Source organism: Botryllus schlosseri, chromosome 6, assembly GCF_051294905.1.
Source record: "Botryllus schlosseri isolate E-star chromosome 6, Bs_hap1, whole genome shotgun sequence".
Lineage (NCBI taxonomy): Eukaryota > Metazoa > Chordata > Ascidiacea > Stolidobranchia > Styelidae > Botryllus > Botryllus schlosseri.
Window position 1 is genome coordinate 19,795,986 of NC_137241.1, and position 21,495 is coordinate 19,817,480.

Sequence of the window (21,495 nt, forward strand, 5' to 3'; positions counted from 1 at the left end):
TTCTGTGGCCGGCCGCAGAACAGATCAGAGCTCGCTGTGGCCGGTGCTTCCCCCGTTCTGATATTGATTTTCAACCGTAAGATGTGCAATATGCATTGTGCAGTTGCAATCGATTGTATAGTTAGTTTTATTTTGTAAATATGCAAACCTACTATTAAACAATATGATGATGATAATGTCCTTCATTTTTCAACCATGTTTATCGTTTATGATGAGTCTGCGATGCGAATAAGTAGTACATATATATTTGATCATGTAGTTGAAGGATGTAGGGGCAGCTTAAAATCTTTGGTGGATTGCCCTGATGAATTTATGAATAATACAATACTATATTGGAAATTTGTCTTAATTCACTGCAGATTTTTTCGATTTTTTCGATAAGTAGACTCGACTATATACCTCCTTGAATGCATAATCTATGTTCCATCGAGATACTGGATCGGTCAATATGCGGTCATTTTACCTGTTTTCTTGTTTTCAATACTAAATACCGTAATCAAAGTACCCGAACGAACCAATTAGGGAATCAAAGAACCAAGAATATGAGGAAAATACTCTTTCAAGTTCCAGAAAAGCTGTGAAATCCACATTAACATTCTGTGGCCGGCCACAGAGCAGCTCGAAGCTCGCTGTGGCCGGTGCTTCCCCCGATCTGATATGTCTTTCCAACGGTATAGGACGGTTGCAAACAATTCCTTAGTTTGTTATCTTTCGTATAGCTGAATAGCTGTGAATTGGATAATGCCAGGCTGATACAATCCTTCCTTCTGTATCAGGTCTATGATGAGTCCGCGATATACGGTTATATACATATTTGATTATCGTACTGCTATACAATACATATGACGTTCGAGATCCTCAACGTCAATGGAGCTTGCACTCATTGAGACGGACTTTCAGCATTCCCGTGGCCACTTACTGGCCACGGATAATTTCGTGGCCGGCCATGGAAAGTGCTATTCTGTGGCCGGCCATGGTGATTTTTGTGGCCGGCCATGAAATTTCAGTATGGCCGGCCATGAAATTTCCATGGCCGGCCATGTCAAACTCATTCTCATGGCCGGCCATGACTAAATTTCATGGCCGGCCATGGCCAAATTTCATGGCCGGCTGCAATATATCAAGTTAGTATTGATGATAAGTACTGTACGTGGCCCAATCGTGGTCAGTGCATGATCATTTATGTTCTATTATGGGCGTACAGTAAATAGAACTAGGTGAGAGCGAGAGTTTAGCTCAGTTTATATGCATTTTCACCCGAAATACCAGAAGAATATAGCGATACAGTGAAACGATAGGAAGAAGATGAAACGATCTGGAATAGTCTCTATATATCAATTAGAAACACACAAAATGATGTAAAGAATGCTTTAAAAAGGGGGATATTCGCTAAATAAAACAGGAAATAATGGTATAGAAAGCTAGAAGCGGTGGTGAAGACATTATCAAAACTGGTAACTGCGGTAAGTGTAGATCTGTATATTTTTTATAAAAATAGACCTAAATATTCGGCTGACACTCGTCACAGCTCATCGTATGCAACTGCATAGAATTGGAAAAAACAATGTATACCAGATATCTGTCTGAAAATCTTTGTAAGTTCCCCAAAAGCTGTGAGATTCACATGACATTCTGTGGCCGGCCACAGAACAGATCAGAGCTCGCTGTGGCCGGTGCTTCCCCCGTTCTGATATTGATTTTCAATAGAAAGATGTGCAATGTGCATTGTGCAGTTGCAATCGATTGTATATAGTTAGTTTTATTTTGCAAATATACAAACCTACGATTAAACAATATGATGGTGATAATGTACTTCATTTTTCAACCATGTTTATCGTTTATGATAAGTCTGCGATGCGAAGTAATAATACATAGGCCTATTTGATCATATACAAACTAGTTTAAGGATGTTGGGGCAGTTTAAAATCTTTCGTGGATTGCCCTGATGAATTTATGAATAATAGACTACTGAACTGGAAATTTGTCTTAATGCACTCCAGATTTTTTCGATTTACGCTCAAGTAGACTCGACTCTATACCTCCTTGAATACATAATCTATATGTTTCATCGAGATACTGGATCGGTCAATATGCGGTCATTTCACCTGTTTTCTTGTTTTCAATACTAAATACCGTCATAAAAGTACCCGAACGAATCAATTAGGGAATCAAAGAACCAAGAATATGTGGAAAATACTCTTTCAAGTTCCAGAAAAGCTGTGAAATCCATATAACATTCTGTGGCCGGCCACAGAGCAGCTCGCAGCTCACTGTGGCCGGTGCTTCCCCCTATCAAAAATGTCTTTCCAAGGACTTGTAGTTGCAAACAATTCCATAGTTTGTTATCTTTCGTATAGCTGAATAGCTGTGAATTGGATAATGTCAGGCTGATACAACCCTTTCTTTCTGTATCATGTCTATGATGAGTCCGAGATATACGGTTTTATACATATATTTGATTATCGTACTGCTATACAATAGGCCTACATACGACGTTCGAGATCCTCAAAATCAATGGAGCTGCACTCATATTGTTGGACGATGAGAATTGTGTCGATGAATCTATGAATATTTCTATGCTGTAGCAGCACTTGAACTTGACACACTGCAGATGTGCAATATATGTAGAATAGAGGCAATGATGTAGCCTAACCTACTCCTAATATTGGTAAAATGTGGGGCTTTGTTCCCAGAAATTTGATTTTGGTCACGTTTCCGATCCCATATAATTTGTATGTATATCCACCTAGGTGCCGTTCTTCCAGGTTGAAACAAATATTGTACGAATGAGATGCATGTCTCAGTCACCAACGATGCCGTGTATGCCAAAGGATACTTATTGATTAGGCCTACTTGGGTGCAAGGATCGTTTTGTATCGCATGTCGTTGTTAGATCAAGCTGCTAACCGATGTGGTGGGCATCGGACGTAAATGTGCCTGCTATATAATTAAAATACTGTTATAATAATAAATAACCCCAGATACTTTGCGTCATCTAATGCAGCACCATCGATCGATGCGACATCAAATGCAGCGCCGTCGATCGATGAAAGAATGCTCATTGCTCATGCCAAGCCTGCGAATTGACCAATAGGCATGATATATTTGTGGTTGCAGGGAACAATGGAATGTTTCCCCAATCAATGTTCAGGGAACAATCTTGATGACAAACACAAGTCCCAATCGTTCATTATAATTCGACATTTGAATGCAGTGCCAATACTTATCGCCGTGTAAAGTGCATCTGATCTCTCGTGCCCCTGGGTGTTTTCTGTGAAAAGCATGTATTGGACACATTGCATTCAACTACTTGTATATGAATTGTGAATTATTGTAATCATATCTTCAATTGCTTCAGATTTTGTGAAATTGGTAACGGAATAAACAAACTTTTTGTAGCAAAATATGACCGTTTCTTTATGTAGAAAAGGAAAGAGGGGCAGGGAGTCAGATTATTTACGTTTGCATCACTAATGGGCTTGGACGATGGAGATGCGACGAAACTGCAAGGCTATCGAGTCTGCACCACGGTTTTATCTTTCCACGCAATCCCATTGCGTTGATCGCCTGGTGTGGAAGCTGTGTGGACACCAGTTTTAATGTAAAGACGTTTGTCTGACCGAGCAATATGATGTACGCAGTACGCTCATACATTATTCTATCAAATATTCATCTAGATTCTAAGAAGTTCAAGGAACGTATGTTTCGGTGTTAGTTTACAACGCACCGCCCCAGAGTACTTTTTCAATAGTCAGTGGGAACTAAATTCATATCTACAGCGAACACAGAAGGTAAACACGTGTGAAGCCGTGCAAATTTTGAACCCATCCCTAAACTACTCAATAAAGTGGTAATGCAAATTAGGTACGTGCGATAATAGTGGAAGTCGTCTATACAAACCTTGCCGCCAGCAAGTTCGTATTGCAAATGAAGAAGATCTACTTGACTATTGTCAAATTGGATGCTAAGGGTGGATTTTCATCCAACTAGATGTGCCAAAATCACGAACTGGCCATGAACTCGTGGCCGGCCACGATGAATTCTTATGGCCGGCCATGAAATTCACTGTGGCCGGCCACGAGACAACGCATTTTCATGGCCGGCCACGAGATATTCGTGGCCGGCCACAAAAAAATCTGTGGCCAGTAAGTGGCCACGGGAAAGCTGAGACCCCTACTGGAGATCTTTATACTGCCACTACACCAGCTTCAAACCAGGCTTTTGGTTACGTAATAATTAGAGTGCGGAAATATTAATTCACTACGACTTGTCAGGGCTACGATGAATGGTGCGTCGTATTAAGTTTTACAATTGCGTCGCAACTGCAAAAGTTACACTGATCTTGAATTTCCTATTAGGTTTATTTGAATTATTTCACGTCAGAAAAGTTAACAAATAATCACGGTTTTCATTCGCACTTGATCCGGATTTTCATTCGCACCATTCGCACTACCTTCGTCAATCGCACTCGATCCGGATTTTCATTCGCACTGTTCGCACCACCTTCGTCATTCGCACCGCAATTTTTTCATTCGCACAAGTGCGAACCGTCACACAGGTTGAAAAGCACTGGAATAGGACAAAAGAGAGGCGAACTTTTTAGATGCAGGCATGGCTAAGGTGATTCTTGCATCTATCCGGTATGGCCAGGAGGGCCGGTGACCGTTGCCTTTATGATTACAGCACACACAAAATCAGCTGTAAAGCAGCCGAATGACAAGACAACACTAATGGAAGATTCCCAGCGTGTAGAGCTGTTCCTTCTGGCGGCAGAGGATCGGCTTTTGCAACTTTATAATGGTTGATTCAAGGACCATTAAATGAAAAAGAGAACGACCACGAGCAACTATGGAAAACTGATTGATATTGTAATGTTTTGCAAACTCTGGGTGTTTCAATAGGTGATGTCCGATGGCAGAATTACATGCTGTTACTTGGTCATAATCATGCATGGTAACTAGGGACTGTGATGATGAAGCAGACATGTCATCACCCTGCGAATTCCTAATTTGACGTGAGACGTGTTGACGAATTCTTTGTTGCAAGCGTTGAGATGCGACCCACATAACGACTGTCGCATCGGCACAATAGGGGTCTCAGCTTTCCCGTGGCCACTTACTGGCCACAGATTTTTCTGTGGCCGGCCACGAATATCTCGTGGCTGGCCATGAAAAAGCGTTGTCTCGTGGCCGGCCACAGTGAATTTCATGGCCGGCCATACGAATTCATCGTGGCCGGCCACGAGTTCATGGCCAGTTCGTGATTTTGGCGCATCTAGTTGTATCAAAATCCTCCCTTGGCATCCAATTTGATTACACTCAAGTAGATATTCTCCATTTGCACTACGAACTTGCCGGCGCATAGGTTCGTAGACGACTTCCACTAAAATTGCACGTACTTACATTACCACTTTATTGAGGAGTTCGGGGATGGGTTCAAAATTACCACGGTTTTACACACGTTTACCTTCTGTGTTCGCTGTAGAAATGAATTTATTTCCTCGACTATTGAAAAATTACTCTAGGGCGGTGCTCTGTAAACTAACACCGAAACATGTGTTCCCTCACCTTCCTAGATAATTGATAGAGTAATGTTAGAGCGTGCATCTTATTGCTCGGTCAGATAAACCACTTTACATTAAAACTGGTCTCCACGGCTTCCACACCAGCAGGCACTCAACGCACTGGGATTGCGTGGAGCGGAAAAACCGTGGTGCAGACTCGATAGCCTTGCAGTTTCTTCGCATCCCCATCGCCCAAGTCAATTAGTGATCCAAACGTAGATAGTCTGACTCCCTGCCTCTCCTTCCTTTTCTACATGAAGAAACCGTCATGTTTTGCTTCAAAAAGTTCGTTTATTCCGTTGCCAATTTCACAAAATCGAAAGCCATTGAAGATTTGATTATGATATCATTATAAATTACATTTAGCCTATATACAAGTAGTGAAATGCAATGTCTCGAATAGGCCTACATGATTTTCACAGAAAACATCCAGGGGCACGAGATATCAGATGCACTTCACACGGTGATAAGTATTTGCACTGCATTCAGATGTTGTGGAATGTTTCCCCCAATCAATGTTCACTGTTATGGGAACAATCTTGATGACACAGACAAGTTCCAATCGTTCATCAACCACTAATATACCATGATTATCGGTCAATACGCAAGCTTGGCATAGGCATTTTTCATCCATCGATGGTGCTGCATTAAATGACGCAAATTATCTGGAGTCACCTATTATTATAACAGTAATTTGATTATATAGTAGGCACATTTACGTCCTTATGCCCACCACACCGGTTAGCAGCTTGATCTAACAACGACATGCGATACAAACCGATCCTTGCACCAAATTAATCAAGTAGCCTATCCTCTGGCATACAATACACAGCATCGATAGTGACTGCGGCATCCATTTCATTAGTAGGGGAGATGTGGTACCAATGGATCACTGGGACCGAAAATACTTGAAAAATTCTCCATGATAATTCCATGATTACACTCTGTGAATTTGTCTACAATTACATGCTGACAGAATCTTTCCTCACATGCAAAAAAATCGACCTGCGTGAGTTATGGGGTCTGTGACGAATGATTTACGTTTCAGGGGGTGTAAAGTAAATTTGGATCGACATTTGCATTTTTCTATATCACCTTTCAGAATAACAAACCCGCCATAATTTTTGATGTGAAGTATAGGGCTTGTATCAGGGTATACAATGGCACATATTTTTTTGAATCAATACCATCCTCGAGTGAACTATTTTCAAGTCAATTACAATATTTATGGGGTGGGGGACCTATGGTACCATAGCCAAATCAAACAAAATAGATGGACGAACTAATCACTTAACAACAGAAACTCGCCTACATACATATAGGCTGTAAATCATAGTTACCTGTGGTGTTTTATCGCTATTACGAGGTACTTGAAAATCAAAATGTCGATTTGCGGGTAATATGTATGTAGCATTAATTTTGTAAGTTTAGGCGTAAATCAAGACATGATTTTATGCCAACATTTAAGTTGATATAATCTTTTTTATTCTTGAATGTCGCGACGAAACATTCCTCATTGGCTTGCCGTAGCTTAGCTTATAGTATAGCCTACATAACAAAACAAGTTAACAAATTTGAGTTTTTGAGCGTATGTCTCATAGGTCCCATGGTTGTGTGCCTTTGGACCCACCGGGTGGGGACCAATGACACGTTCGAGCAACAAATTTTAAACGTTTATAAATATTTTCTGAAAAACAGGATATTCATGTAAATGTCCGCGATAGGTAGAGCTTGTATCGAAGTGTTGAGACAGCAAAAGATCTACTATTCTCGGCTGAAGATTTGCGGGCCAGAGATCATATTGCAATTTTTGATTCATCGGTACCACATCTCCCCTACATAATTTTTTTCAACCTGGAAGAACGGCACCTAGATGGATATATATATATACATACAAATTATATGGGATAGGAAACGTGATCAAAATCGAATTTCTAGGAACAAAGCCCACATTTTACCAATAGTACCGGTAGGTTTTACTGCATCGTTGCCATTTTTCAAATATGCAGCAAAACTGCAGTGTGTCAAGTTCAAGAGCTGCTACAGCATGGAAATATTCATAGATTTATCGACACAATTCTCATCTTCCAGCAATGAGTGTAAGCTCCATTGATGTTGAGGATAGCGAATGTCGTATGCATAGCGATACGATAATCAAATATCTATATAACCGTATATCGCGGACTTGTCATAGACCTGATACAGAAAAGAAGGATTGTAGCAGCCGGGCATTATTCAATTCACAGCTATTCAGCTATACGAAAGATAACAAACTATTGATTGTTTGCAACTTCATATCCTATCTATACCGCTGGAAAGAGATATCAGATCGGGGGAAGTACCGGCCACAGCTGCTCTGTGGCCGGCCACAGAATGGTATGTGGTATAGAAATTAAACATGGAACGGCAACGATCGATTTTGCAGCTTCGTTCCGCTTCGCAGAGGCTGGAGAGGAGAGTGGTTTTGCGTAAGCGACTGTAGGATTTCTGGCAATCCAAAAGCTATCTTCCCGAGCCCAGAAATTATTGGATCTGGTCTTGATCGAAAGCTACTGTTGCACCGATTCCGAAAATATAAATTAAAATAATGATCAGGCACTGATCCACCTAGAATCCGTCCTCAAAGTCGAAATATCGGCATTGTTCGAACAATCGGAGAGTCGCAACGGGTCATTGTTACGGTCATTGTGTTGCGGTTACCCGATTGTTCTGAACAATGCCGATATTTCAGACTTGGAGGACAGATTCTAGGTGGATCAGTGCCTGATCATTATTTAAATTTATATTTTCGGAATCGGTGCAACAGTAGCTTTCGATCAAGACCAGATTCAATAATTTCTGGGCTCGGGAAGATAGCTTTTGGATTGCCAGAAATCCTACAGTCGCTTACGCAAAACCACTCTCCTCTCCAGCCTCTGCGAAGCGGAACGAAGCTGCAAAATCGGTCGTTGCCGTTCCATGTTTAATTTCTATAGTATGTGGATTTCACAGCTTTTCTGGAACTTGAAGAGTATATTCCACAATTATTGGTTCTTTGATTCCCTGATTGTTTCGCCTGGGTACTATGATTACGGGATTTAGTACAGAGAACGATAAAAACAGGTAAAATGACCGAATATTGACAGATCAAGTATCTCGATGAAACATACATATGCATTCAAGGAGGTATAGCCGAGTCTACTTAAGAGTAAATCGAACAAATCTGCACTGAATTAAGACAAATTTCCAGTACAGTATTGTATTATTCATAGATTAATCAGGGAAATTCACGAAAGATTATAAACTGCCCCCACATCCTTAAACTGCATGATCATTATATATGTAGCTCGCATCGCAGACTTATCATAAACGATAAACATGGTTGAAATGAAGGATATTATCAGCCTCATATTATTTAAATCGCAGGTATGCATATTTACAAAATATAACCAACAATACAATAATTTGCAACTGAACAATGCACATCTTACCGTAGAAAATTAATATCAGAACGAGGGAAGCACCGGCCACAGCGAGCTCCGAGCTGTTCTGTGGCCGGCCACATAATGACATGTGAATTTTACAGCGTTTGGGGAACTGATAGAGATTTTCGGACATATGTTTGGTGCACATTGTTCTTTCCAATTCTGTACAGTTGCTGACGAGTGTCAGCCGAATATTCGAGTCTATTTCTATATATAAAACATCCAAATCAACACTTACCAGTAACCAGTTTTGGTTCAGTCTTCATTGCTTCTAGCTTTTTATACCATTGTTTCATGTTTCATTTAGTGGGTATATCCCCTTTTAATGTATTCTTTACATCATTTTGTGTGTTTTTAATTGATATTATAGAGACTCTGCCAGATCGTTTCGACTTCTTCCTATCGTTTCATTGCATCGCTATTCTTCTGGTATTTCGGGGGAAAATGCTAATAAACTGAGCTAAACTCTCTCTCTCACCTAGTTCTATTGACTGTACGCCCATATTAGAACATAATTGATCACACCTTTGACCACGATTGGGTCATGGACAGTACTGATATTCAATATTAAGTGGGTATATTACGGCCGGCCATGAAATTTCGTTGTGGCCGGCAGAGATGAGCGGATTTGAAATTTCTATGTCCTAATCCAATCCAAATCCGAACCTTTAAATCCTAATCCAAATCCTAATCCATAACTTTTACATATTCAAGTCCATGTCCAATCCTAATCCGATTCCAACTGGAAATTCAAAAAAAATACAAATTTATGCAATGGAGGGATTCGAAAATTTTATTTCACAACCAACGATTCACTTGATTCAAGATAACTTAGTGACCTTAGATACATTAATAACTGATCTGAATAAAGTTTGTCGCCATTCGCCACACGACATTTCAATCTCCCAGAAAATAGGCAAATCCAATCCAAATCCTAATCCGTTCTGAAAAAAATGTCTAATCCAAATCCAATCCAAATCCGAGAAAATTTCACAAATCCTGTTTTTTCAAAACCTAATCCTAATCCATGCTCATCTCTGGTGGCCGGCCATGAAATTCATTCATGGCCGGCCATGAAAACGAGTTTTCCGTGGCCGGCCAAGGAAGTTTCGTGGCCGGCCACAGCGAAAATTCATGGCCGGGCATGAAATTCACTGTGACCGGCCATGAAATAGCACTTTTCATGGCCGGCCACAATAAAATCCGTGGCCAGTGAGTGGCCACGGGAATGCTGAAAGTCCGTCTCCATCGGCACGTATATTGGTGAATTATGTTACTCTGATCAATGGCAGGAAACTCATCTTTACGCGTTGCTGGTAGTAAAGATTTCGTAGTAAATATGACACGGGGTTCCACTTGTGGGAAACAATGACTCACGGAGGACTTAATCTGTTTTTCAAACCTGTTGCAAGCTGTGCCTATCCACGGGAGATGCAAATGAACTGGGCACCTTCTTGGTCCAAACGGCTTATCTTTGTGGAAATCTTGTATTTTACGTTCAATAGTTACTTTGACAATATGCTCAGGATAGCCATTGGCAAGGAAAATGGATTTGATAGTATATATTTCACAATCCAGTTTGTCATTACTGCAAATCATCAGGGCCCTGTGTAGTGTGTACCAGGGTTCTTATCAAATTGATTTTACGTTTCACAGGGCAAAACGAATCCCATGAAAGATACCGACCATTGAATGCAGTCTTACGGTAGACAGATGTAACAAAATTATGTGCATCTTCTTAACAAAGACATCCAAAAACGGTATGGAATTGTTATTCTCTTTTTCAACAGTAAACTTCAAAGAAGGGTGAAGGATATTTAATTTAACCAGAAACAAATCACATTGAGCTTCATTATTAAACATTACAAACGTGTTATCAAACGTAGCGATAGTACATCAATGGCCGATTGGCACTATCCAACAATCTCTTTTCATGAAACCCCACAAAGATGTTAGCCAAAATGGAGCCGAGTGGAGAGCCCATGGCCAAACCATCTGTCTGTTTGTACATGGTGTTATTTAAACTAAATTCAACACCGCAAGTCGCCATTCGCATAAGTTTTACGAACATAGATTTGGAAAATGACGGTGATGGAAGCTCACCACCATAAAGTGCATTTGGTGCAGATCTCTATGGTTTCTTCAATAGGGACATTGGTAAAGAGGCTCGATATATCAAAGGAGCTGAGGTATACCTTGGAGGCAATGTTCCCTCTAATTTTTCAGGAGTCTGCGCAAACACGTTAACTCACTGCGCAGGCCCTTGGACAATAGTGCGCAACCAGCTCCCCATAAGGTGATAAATTGCACTGCTGGGGGGTTTCGCCCCCAGACCCCCCTGGGCTCTGCGCTCTTGACCGGTACTTATCATCTACATTGGAGGCCGGTTTGGTGGTTGTGTCGCCTGAACGCGCGAAGCGCGAAAATTTTATATGCTTCATGATTGAGTCGGTCCATATGATCGGGAATTGCATATATCTATTGCTATCCATTTTTATCCTCTCTCTGCTCACATAATCAGATTTACCGGTAAAGCTGATCGAGTGAGGTGTGTTAGAAAAGGTAGGTCCTCTAAATAATAATTATACATATTTGGGCGCACCCGTTGGTATGATGACTTCGTTGCATGATGCTATTTCGTGACCTCCTATCTGCTATGTCAAAAGACATTGAAATCGCTCAAACGTACTAAACTAAAAGACGAACTCGATTTCAAATTGGTATTTCTCTACTGGCAAATAATGTTCCCTCGACATGGCATTTGTCTTGTCGTGGGACTCAGATCGCCAGCACATGAACATTCAGCGCCAGCCATTTAAGCGCCTATGGACAATTAAACTTATATGTATATATATCTAAGTTTTCGGCCAGCATAAGGGCAGTCCTTTTCGGCCAAGGTTTTCTCGCTGCACTTCTCGGAGTCGCATGTCACATAGCCTATTACTTCATATGTATTGGTGCGTCGTGGTAAGGTAATGGCAGACGCCCAAGTCCCCATTTCTCTAAATCACGTGTATTTTTTGTTGTGGGAAGAGTACCCAATAATCAAGATATCTGACAAAATTAAATAGCGCGCAGCGCGAAAAATATTTTGATAAATTCCTAAAAAAATACACCATGATTTATGTTAATTCACGAAATAATTTTGGGCCCCTTCGAGCTCGGTCCCCTAATTGGGGATTTGGGGTGCGGCAGTTACGTTCCTGAGGAAATCTTACGCAATGTTCATGCCACGCGGAGAAGACTATGCGCTAGTTTCTCGCAGATTAACTTCGAGCTAGCCCATTGTTATTTATAACTTTGTTAAATCATGTTATTTTCGCCATTCCCAGAAAATAATGCGCTATTGAAATGATATCAGTATCGCTCACGCGTACGAGGCCATACTAAAAGAAAAGATTTTTCGTTAGGCGCACGTGATTGCAAAGTCTCATTTCTTCACAGAGCGCAATATTTACCTATGCGGGCCGCACTTGTACCTCGGTGTCAGACTTCAGCGATAACACTATTTGCCGCTGGCAATGTTCCCTCTAGTTTTTCACGAGTTTGCGCGCCCGCGTTGTCCCTTGGACAACAGTGCGCAACGACTTTAAAAAAACATCACTTCGGATTTTTGTGCGCAGCTTAGATTTTTCGTGCGCAGAGACCGCTTCAGCACTGTGCATTTGCGCACGTGCGCAGCTTAGAGGGAACATTGCTTGGAGGCATCATGATCGATACTATTGATAATATTAGCAAACGTGAACGACTCCCGAATGCAGTTGTCATCATAGAGCGCACTCACCGGCTCAAGGAATTCCGCCATCCACGTCGCGAGTTCGCGTATTCAACGCGCTCTCCAAACCTTGAAAAAGGCTGGAAAGATTTCATCGGCGACGTATGACGAAGTCAGACCGACTGGTTCACTCCGTCCGCGAATGTATGGTCTCCCGAAAATCCACAAGCCAGACGTGCCCCTTCGCCCAATATTATCGATGGTTGGATCGGCGTACCACAAACTCGCGAAGTGGATGGTGGAATTCCTTAAGCCGGTGAGTGCGCTTTTCACGAGTTTCCAGTTCGTCAAACTCAAGGTCTGGACCTTTTGGTAAACGAGATAAACCGTCGGCGTTTCCATGCTGATTGGTCGGTTTATAGCGAATGTCTTATTGGTAAGCCATGAGCGTTAGTGCGCATCGCTGTAAGCGTTGCGCTGTAATCACGGGAATTTTCTTGTCCGGCGAGAAAATAGCTAAAAGCAGTTTGTGGTCCGTTGCGAGTTGGCGTAATTTGGTGACTCCGTAATTGATCGACAGAGATTCCTTCTCTATTTGAGAGTAGGATTTTTGCGAATCGAAAAGCGTTTTCGATGCGTGCGCGATCGGTCTCTCTTCGCCATTGTGCTCGATTGAGAGGACAACGCCGATTCCGAATTGAGAAGCATCTGTTGACAAAATGAGATGCCTGTTTACATCATAATGAGCTAACTGCGTAGCGTCGATTACGTCGCTTTTAAGAATGCGAAAAGCTGCGTCACAATCCGCGATCCAAATGAATTTCGCGTCTTTTTTAAGAAGACGGTATAAGGGAGCGGCTTTATTCGTGAAATTGGGAATAAACGCGCGATAATAATTGACTTTGCCCAGGAATGCCTGTATAGCTGACGAACATTCTGAGGTTTAGGCAACTGTTTGATTGCTTCAACGGATTTGTTAGACGGGCGTTTTCCGTCCTTGTTAATTATGTGATCAAGATACGCGATACTACTTTTGAAAAATTCACATTTAGCGAAGTTGACGGTGAAACCGTATTCGGTGAGGCGCTCAAAGAGTAGTGATAAGTTGCGAAAATGATCTCGCTCATCAGTACCAGTAACGATTATGTCATCGATAAAACTAGCAACACCGGGTAAGCCGGCGATCATGGCCTCAATACAACGTTGAAAATTTGCGGGACTAGATGCGACTCCGAAACACATGCGTCGGAGACGAAACACATGCGTCGATAACGGAATATACCGAATTGTGTGTTGATGACACACAAATTCTTCGCATCATTATCTAATTCTAGCTGAAAATAAGCATCGGCAAGATCAATTTTGTGAAAATACAACCACCCTGTAACTTGTGAAGAATTTGAAGTCACTACAAATGCGTACTGATCTATTAGACTTAGTGACGGCAACAATGATGCTGCCCAATCACTGTAATTGATTCGTTCGACCATACCTTGTGGTTCGAGGATACCTTAATTGACTAATCTATTCAATACGGCCGTAAACCAAACTTTACGCTGATTGGTCGAGAGACAGTGGCCATGGATACGGCGCAGCAACGGGGACGCTGCATTTACCTAAGCCTAGTTGGCACTATTACGATGTATTCCTAGACTGTACAAAACGACAAGATTACAGTTAAATGTTTATTTCTTCAGCAATAACAGAATTAAAAAATAAAATAAAATATTTAGTAACATATACTAAAATATAATGCCGAAATACTGCTGTGTTTATAAACGCAGTGCCACCTATGGCAATGAACTGCCACCAACCGCTTGATTGCAGCTGCCAAGGGCATCAGTTACGCAAGTGCATCAGTATTGATCGCGAAGCGTATAAATTTTGGTCGCTACTGCACTAGACCTAAGCAAAGTATATGAAGCTTAATGTACGTAGTATTTGCATCATCATCGATATTCTGTGGTTGCTTTGGTCGTTTCCAAGCCGCTATATTCGGTACTATAGCCAATAAGTGAGAGGCACATCAATGCCGTTACGATGATATGATCTGATGATGAAAAATGTGCCCGCCCCTGTATCATACAAGTCGGTTTGATATCACTTCAGGGCAGCGTTGGAATGAATCGAGTCACGATTTTCTGATGACTCGACTTGACTCGAGTCATTTTCTCCAAATACGGAAATGACTTGACTCAACTCGAGTTAATCTGTGTATTGACTCGACTTGGACTCGAGTCATTGCGCATGACTCGAACCAAGTCATATGACTTGAGACTCAGACGATATTTCATTGTAATGACGAAAAAGAGTAAAGTAACCACCCTATTAGGATTTTGTCTACTGGTACTGGTACTTTGAAATGCGACCAGAAACTGTTAAAAGTTAGGAAAATAATTATATTATAAATGCGAACCATTCGATATCACTAAACAGAGTTATAAAAGTGGGTTTAACAAGACTTTAGCTGGAAACTGAGCAGTCAACACAATGACTTGGACTCGGACTCTAGTCATAATACCATGACTCGGACTCGAACCTCTGCTCGATGACTTGGACTCGGACTTGACTCGGCGATGAATTGAAAATGACGCGAATTGACTCGAGTCAAAACTCTAAAACCGAGATAGACTTGTGACCCGGAGCTTTCTGACTTGGTTACAACCCTGCTTCAGGGTTGGCCGGCACTAGATTTGTCTGCAAAGCTCAAAAGTTCGCGGTAAAGCAGTCATGGCCGTTGTTCCAGATAGGCTCATACAACATGTTTTTTGGCATGTATTTACCACTGTTGGGATGACTCGAGCCAACTTTCTCGTATGACTTGACTTGACCCGAGTCATTTTGCAAAAATGGCTTCACTTGACTTGAGTCGGCGCTTCAGAAATATGGATTGACTCGTGACTCGGAGAACAATTTTTACGAGTCAATTTCAAGTCATCAAGTAAACGGTGACGATTAAATCTCCCTATCTTATGTATGTTGACATTGTTCGCGAAATGCCGATGTCACTTGTGAGAACAGCCAGTTATTCACTGATTGCACCTTTCACTGATCTTCAATTGTTACATCACTAATAAATTGAACGCAAACGAAACGATCCCAGCATACGTTATCGTAGTACATGTAGTAGCAAATTATTCTAGTAGCAACGTATCTTTGTTTCTTAGACGGCTCAGTGCTTACATTGAGCATAGTGCTCACCTTTGCCGACCCTCTTGTACAATGTAAATCGAACGAATATAGTTTACGCGTTTCTATTTTCCCTGATATCGATTTGTTGCAACTTCTCGAGGCTTCGTATTCGATCCTCAATTTTGGCTGATAATAACAGACTGTAGCACGTAGCAGCATCCTAGATCGGTGGATAATCCAAGAATTATCATCGAAAAATTCAAATAACTCCGCTTCTACTGGTTGGAATTGAGTCAAATTTGTTTTGCATCGTCTTTGAAGACAGCGCAACGATTTCATGAGGTTAACAGAAAAATCTGACAAACAAATTTTTTTGCATCTTTGGGTGAATTCAACATTTTCAAACTGTACGAACTCAGCCATTATTGGTTGGAATGAATTAAAATTTGGTGTGCGTCGATTTTTAAGGTGACCTAACGATTTAATCACGTAACCACCAAGATTCAGGAAAAAAAAAGCTATTTTTGAACAGCCCTAATAGACATTGACAAATAAGGCTGCATTCCAATGTAACTGGTGTTGACGTGCAGTCTTTACTTAGAGTTTCTACAAACAACATGCAGCCAGTGTTCAAAGAACTTGTCATCTTTGATCGACCACAGATGTTTGATTTACTTCAACAGCTATTGTTACTAAATTCATCAGATAATGTTTTGGTCTCTATGCTTTGAGCTTAAATTTTACAATAAATATGATATATTCCTTGAATAGATAAATAAATACGCGATTAATATGTCGATTCTGTAATCCGTCCCGCCTAGTAGTCTACTTCATTTTCCCATATCCGGCTCGCCGACCCGAGAAGTTGTCCGCCCCTGTTGTACACGATACCTAGCGACGACACTGGTCACATATGCCACGATGTTGAAGCACCTTCTGAATTTTCAAACGTTACCAAATGCATCAACTGAAACAACCACATGCCATAACGCAAAGGGCGGCCAACCCGGGGCTCGCGAGAAGGTTTTAAGTGGCCCGTGAGGTGATTTTATAAGTTAGATACATTTATAAAAAATGGATTGCCCAGATTGTGAACATGAAAGGCTAACCAAAAATTTGATTAGTCTTTCCGCAGCACTTGGGATGTTTTTGACTAAAATATCAGTTCCGTCGCACTGGCATATCCATCGGCCAGTCACATGTTTGGTGAGTCTTCAATCCATAGGGCGGTTTTTCTGACCTAAAAAAGGAAACTTTTGACCTAAAAAGTCAACTTATCTTCATTTCTGGTTGGAAATGGCTGTCCTAACGAACTAGTTTGGCCTGAAAAACGTTTTTGGCATAGAAAAGGCAACTTTTTACATGAAAAAAACACTACTTTACCGAAATCTTGCCCTATGACGAATTCCAGTGGTTTCAATACGTATTATGGTAAAAATAATTAAAAATATTTGTAGTACAACGAGAGATACTTTCCTACATTCTTGGGTAGACAGTGCATGTTCTTACTAAGAAGCTTGTTTATTTGACCGTTTATGATTCACAATGTGCAGACAGTTAGTTAGCCGTTTACAACGGTAGGCCTATAAAGTACGCTAGAAGCTGTAAAATATCAAATGATAAGTTCACCGACAGTGGAAAATCTACGATACAAACGAAATGCAGACGTCAAAAGAATTTTGACTTTATGAAAAATTTTGACAAATTTTGCCCTAACGCTACAATTTTGACAAATTTTGACATATCAAAAAAAAACGCCCTACTCATCAATTTCCATGCTTCGCGCGACTAGTGGCCCGCACAATGTTTCGTCAGTTGCATGTGGCCGTTTGGCCGAAAAGGTTGGCCACCCCTGATAACATTTCCATAAAATCAATACCTTCCGTCGCCTTGCCAACAATTTCGACGAGGACTAGGCTGAACGGGATAGATGTATTCGACTATTGCTACATTGATATTGTTCAGAATGAAACAGCGGTAAAATTAAGTTATACGGTATACCGGACACCCCGATCGGGCGGATTGGGATTTTATTATACAATAAACATATCAAATCAAGATTGACCCCGAACGCCTGATCAAATTTTTACAGTAGACAAGGATAGCATTACCATATTTTTAGATTGGGAGAGGAGGAAAATTTTCACAGACTTCAAAAGTTACTGAGCGGGATAGAAACGATATTTTTAGAGCCAATTTGATTGGGTTGACACGAAAACGATTTAACTCCCGAAAAACCAGCTTCAAATTTATATACATGAGTGTTAAATGAAATAAAGGTCAATTTTCCGATTTCAGTCCCGAAATACCCGCTTCCAGCTTATGTTATCAGTGTTGACTAAAAAAGGTCATTTTTCAGATTTGACTCCCGCGTAACCCGTCGTCTATCTTTTAGACGAATATTTAACGTGTTTCGTGGTATTTTTGGGCATTTTGTGCTAAAAACGAGGACATATTGTCAAATAGCATGATATTTGGGTGAAGGGAGGACATTTCTTCGGGAAGGCGGGCAAATCTTCCTAAAGGAGGATGCATGGTAACCAACATCGATGCATTCTTTATATCGATTTTATTGATGTAAGTAATAATTGAATTGTTGATTAGGGACAATTTGCTGAATACCTATATACATGTGGTGTGTTCAATTCTTGCTATTGTGTGATCGTGGGCAAAGCTCACAGCAGAGAGACGCTAAATATTCACAAACGAAAAGCACGGTGAGCGGTCCGAAGTTGAAATACAAAGAATTTTCACCAAAGACATTATAATGACGTGACTATTGTATTAAAAGAAAAAGGTTCACAATGCAGAACCGACCAAGGTTCGTTTGCGAATGCCAAACTACAAATTTTTGAGGTTCACATACAGAACGCGAGCGTGAACTTCGCGTTCACACCATCCCCACTAGATAGGAGTTCATTATTGATAGAAGCGTTTCATATAGTCTCGAAACAGAACTTTGCTCTTCACCATTTTCCGAAGAGCGTCGCGACAGGCTACGTTGGAGCGACTGAATTCGACGTTGTCAGAGACTTGGTCCAACCCACATTTCTGACCTAGACATATGAATATTTTCTAAAAATAAAGCAAAAAGTTCCCTTTGTTTCTAATATGCGGATTGCTGAAAACAATCAAGACGAGGTTACGCTTAAACAATCAATTTTAGTTCCAGTCACGATTGTCGGTGATTTGTCGGTAGAAGTGTCATCTCCAGTTACTCGAGGACCTCGCTCTATTGAATGTCAAGCGAATGGAATTCCAACACCTACTATATACTGGACAACGGGTAACAACGTTTTCATCCCGAAGAACTCGACTGACCACGCTGTTTACCAGACTGTACGCGAAAATATAGCGTTGCTTTATATTGAAAATGCCGTGAGCACAGATGAAGGATTATACGTTTGCACAGCTAGAAATACTATCACTAACACTGTGGATTCAACAACCAAGGAATTCACGGCTTCGAATAATACCAAATTACGAGGTGAACTATTTTTGCTTGATTCGAACCCTATGTAATCATTCTACATAATTCTTGTAGTGTACGGTAGTCCAACGATCATCAAAGCTGAGGTGATTAATTGCGCCGAGAATACGTTGAAGGTGCGATTAACATGGAAAGCAGACAACCAAACCCACGGGATAAATCATCTGTAATACCTGTGATTCAAGTAAATTCTGCCAGACAGGCTAATGTCCATTGATCATATATGCTTCTTCGTAGAATTGAAGGCAGGAGCTATTGCCACATGTACGACACAAATGTCACAGCTTTCGATCAATCTGATATTTATACGGATATCACAATACCAACTGCCCAGACTGTTACTATGAAAGTGAGTATCTCACCCCCTCAAAACCTCGCAATAAAGGTTGCTACAGCAAACATTTATCATTTGAAGATCACCGTTTGTCCAGAAGACTGTATCCCGACGCTAAGCGACGAAAGAAACGTCTATGTATCGGAATCGAATCCAGTTATAAATGCTAATATGACGAAAGTATACGGAAACATGAACAGATCATATTGTCGAGTCCGATGGGACTGGATTGAACTAAATTATACTAAAGAGCAAGTTATGTTCAAGGTAGGTTGCCAGACAATGCTGGACCACAAGATTTCGCCGTAATGTCATTGAGTGCTATATTCGATGAAGTATTACATCTTTAATATTTCAGGTACGGCGAACGTCTGTTCGGAATTGTACACGGAACTCGTCGGATTTATCCCCAAACATTACATCCGTTGTATTGCCTACCATTGGTGACTATATTCACGATGCAGAAGTTGAACCAAATACTGTCAACACATTTGAAGTCTTCGTGGCGAATTGTGTAGGTGATAGCACGGGTGTTACAGCACGTGGGGAGTGTAATACTGGTTCAGCAGGTAATATAACCAATGCACAAGACTTGTCACTTGTATATCGTTTAAATAACCAATGGAAACCTTTATTGTTGCGTATTATATTGTTAGCTCCTAACATGCATCTAAGCATTTCAAACGTGGAATCTTTGAACAATTCTGCCACCACAAAGAGTGTCGTGATCGATAGACCAGATGAAAGAAATTGACTGATAAAGTTTTACATTTTCAGCTCGTCGAAGGATTATGTTGTTTAGTTCAATTTTATTGCTAAATCTCTTGCAGTTGTTTATTTGTCGTTGTGAAATTTGGTGGGGGAAGTGTCGGAGAAGTGAATCTGGAGAAACTGCAGACTTTGTCAAACAATAGTTCAAGACGTCAGAATTTTCATGATGGGAGTGAATTCATCGCTGTTGCCATCTCAATGTTAGAGTACCACGTATATAATGAATATTTTTCGCGAAGCTTAGTATGCCAATAATTGCTCTTTCGAAGGAATGATTATGTTAATGCGGAGTATATCACCGTGGTCTTAGGAGATAATACAACGTGGGTGTGTAATGTTTATGATGATCCATGCACTGCCAGACGTCCTACCGATTACAATGGTTTTAACTGGCCGCTGGAGACGAATGTGAGTTACAGGTATGTCAAACTTGGCTTTATAATCCATTAGCCTACACGTGTTTCAAAGGATACACAGAATAATCATTAACTTATTTTGCATCTTCTTTCTACAGTATATCGATTGTTTCCACCACACCTGGTGATTCGAATACAATATTCATAGCACAGTCAGAGACTTTCACCTTTCGGCAAGTATTCGAACCTATCATACCTGTGGTTTTGGGTAAGATATCATCTGTTATCTGAGATTTACTAATAAGGAAAGCGATATCACCCGGACCTAGCATCTAAATACCTTTTTCCTATATTTATTTATTTATGTAAGTATATTAATTTCATCCTTCTGCATCAATACGCTTTTTTAGACTGTAGAAATGAGTTATAATTAGGAATATTTTCTTTTCGGGTCAATTAGTCATGACGAATTATTGTAGCTATAGGCCTACTCGCTATTTTGAATGCCTCGATGTCATGAAACTCATTATTTTAATTCCGTCGCAATTGGAATAGTCGGTATTGTGACACTCACCTTTGTGCGCGCAAGCGTATAGCATCACCAGGTTCCTATATAAATCAGTATATATTATATTTGTTTGTTACACAGATGTTCAAAACAGTTGGTGGA

At 40.7% G+C, this 21,495-nt stretch overlaps 1 protein-coding gene across 2 annotated transcripts; it reads left to right on the forward strand.

Moving 5' to 3' along the window:
• Window positions 1–19,803: 19,803 nt before the first annotated feature.
• LOC145440191 (uncharacterized) lies at window positions 19,804–21,093 on the forward strand. Of its 2 annotated transcripts, XR_013915456.1 has the most exons (6): window positions 19,804–19,965; window positions 20,057–20,267; window positions 20,355–20,460; window positions 20,529–20,669; window positions 20,739–20,888; window positions 20,984–21,093. XR_013915456.1 is itself a non-coding variant. In XM_080317768.1 (4 exons), the coding sequence occupies exons 1-3, from the start codon at window positions 19,870–19,872 to the stop codon at window positions 20,450–20,452; spliced, it is 405 nt and encodes a 134-aa protein (XP_080173894.1). In that variant the 5' UTR covers window positions 19,804–19,869; the 3' UTR covers window positions 20,453–20,460; window positions 20,529–20,716. The 2 variants fall into 2 exon arrangements, 1 of the variants encoding a protein (XP_080173894.1); XM_080317768.1 differs by lacking the exons at window positions 20,739–20,888; window positions 20,984–21,093 and having other exon boundaries at window positions 20,529–20,716.
• The last annotated feature ends 402 nt before the right edge of the window (window positions 21,094–21,495 follow it).

Bases quoted from the DNA above. Each gene is read 5' to 3' on its own strand.
- LOC145440191 (XM_080317768.1), top strand. From the start codon at position 19,870: ATGACGAAAGTATACGGAAACATGAACAGATCATATTGTCGAGTCCGA. The intron at 19,966-20,056 runs GTAGGTTGCCAG...TTAATATTTCAG, and splicing joins AAGAGCAAGTTATGTTCAAG to GTACGGCGAACGTCTGTTCG. The intron at 20,268-20,354 runs GTAATATAACCA...TTATATTGTTAG, and splicing joins GTGTAATACTGGTTCAGCAG to CTCCTAACATGCATCTAAGC.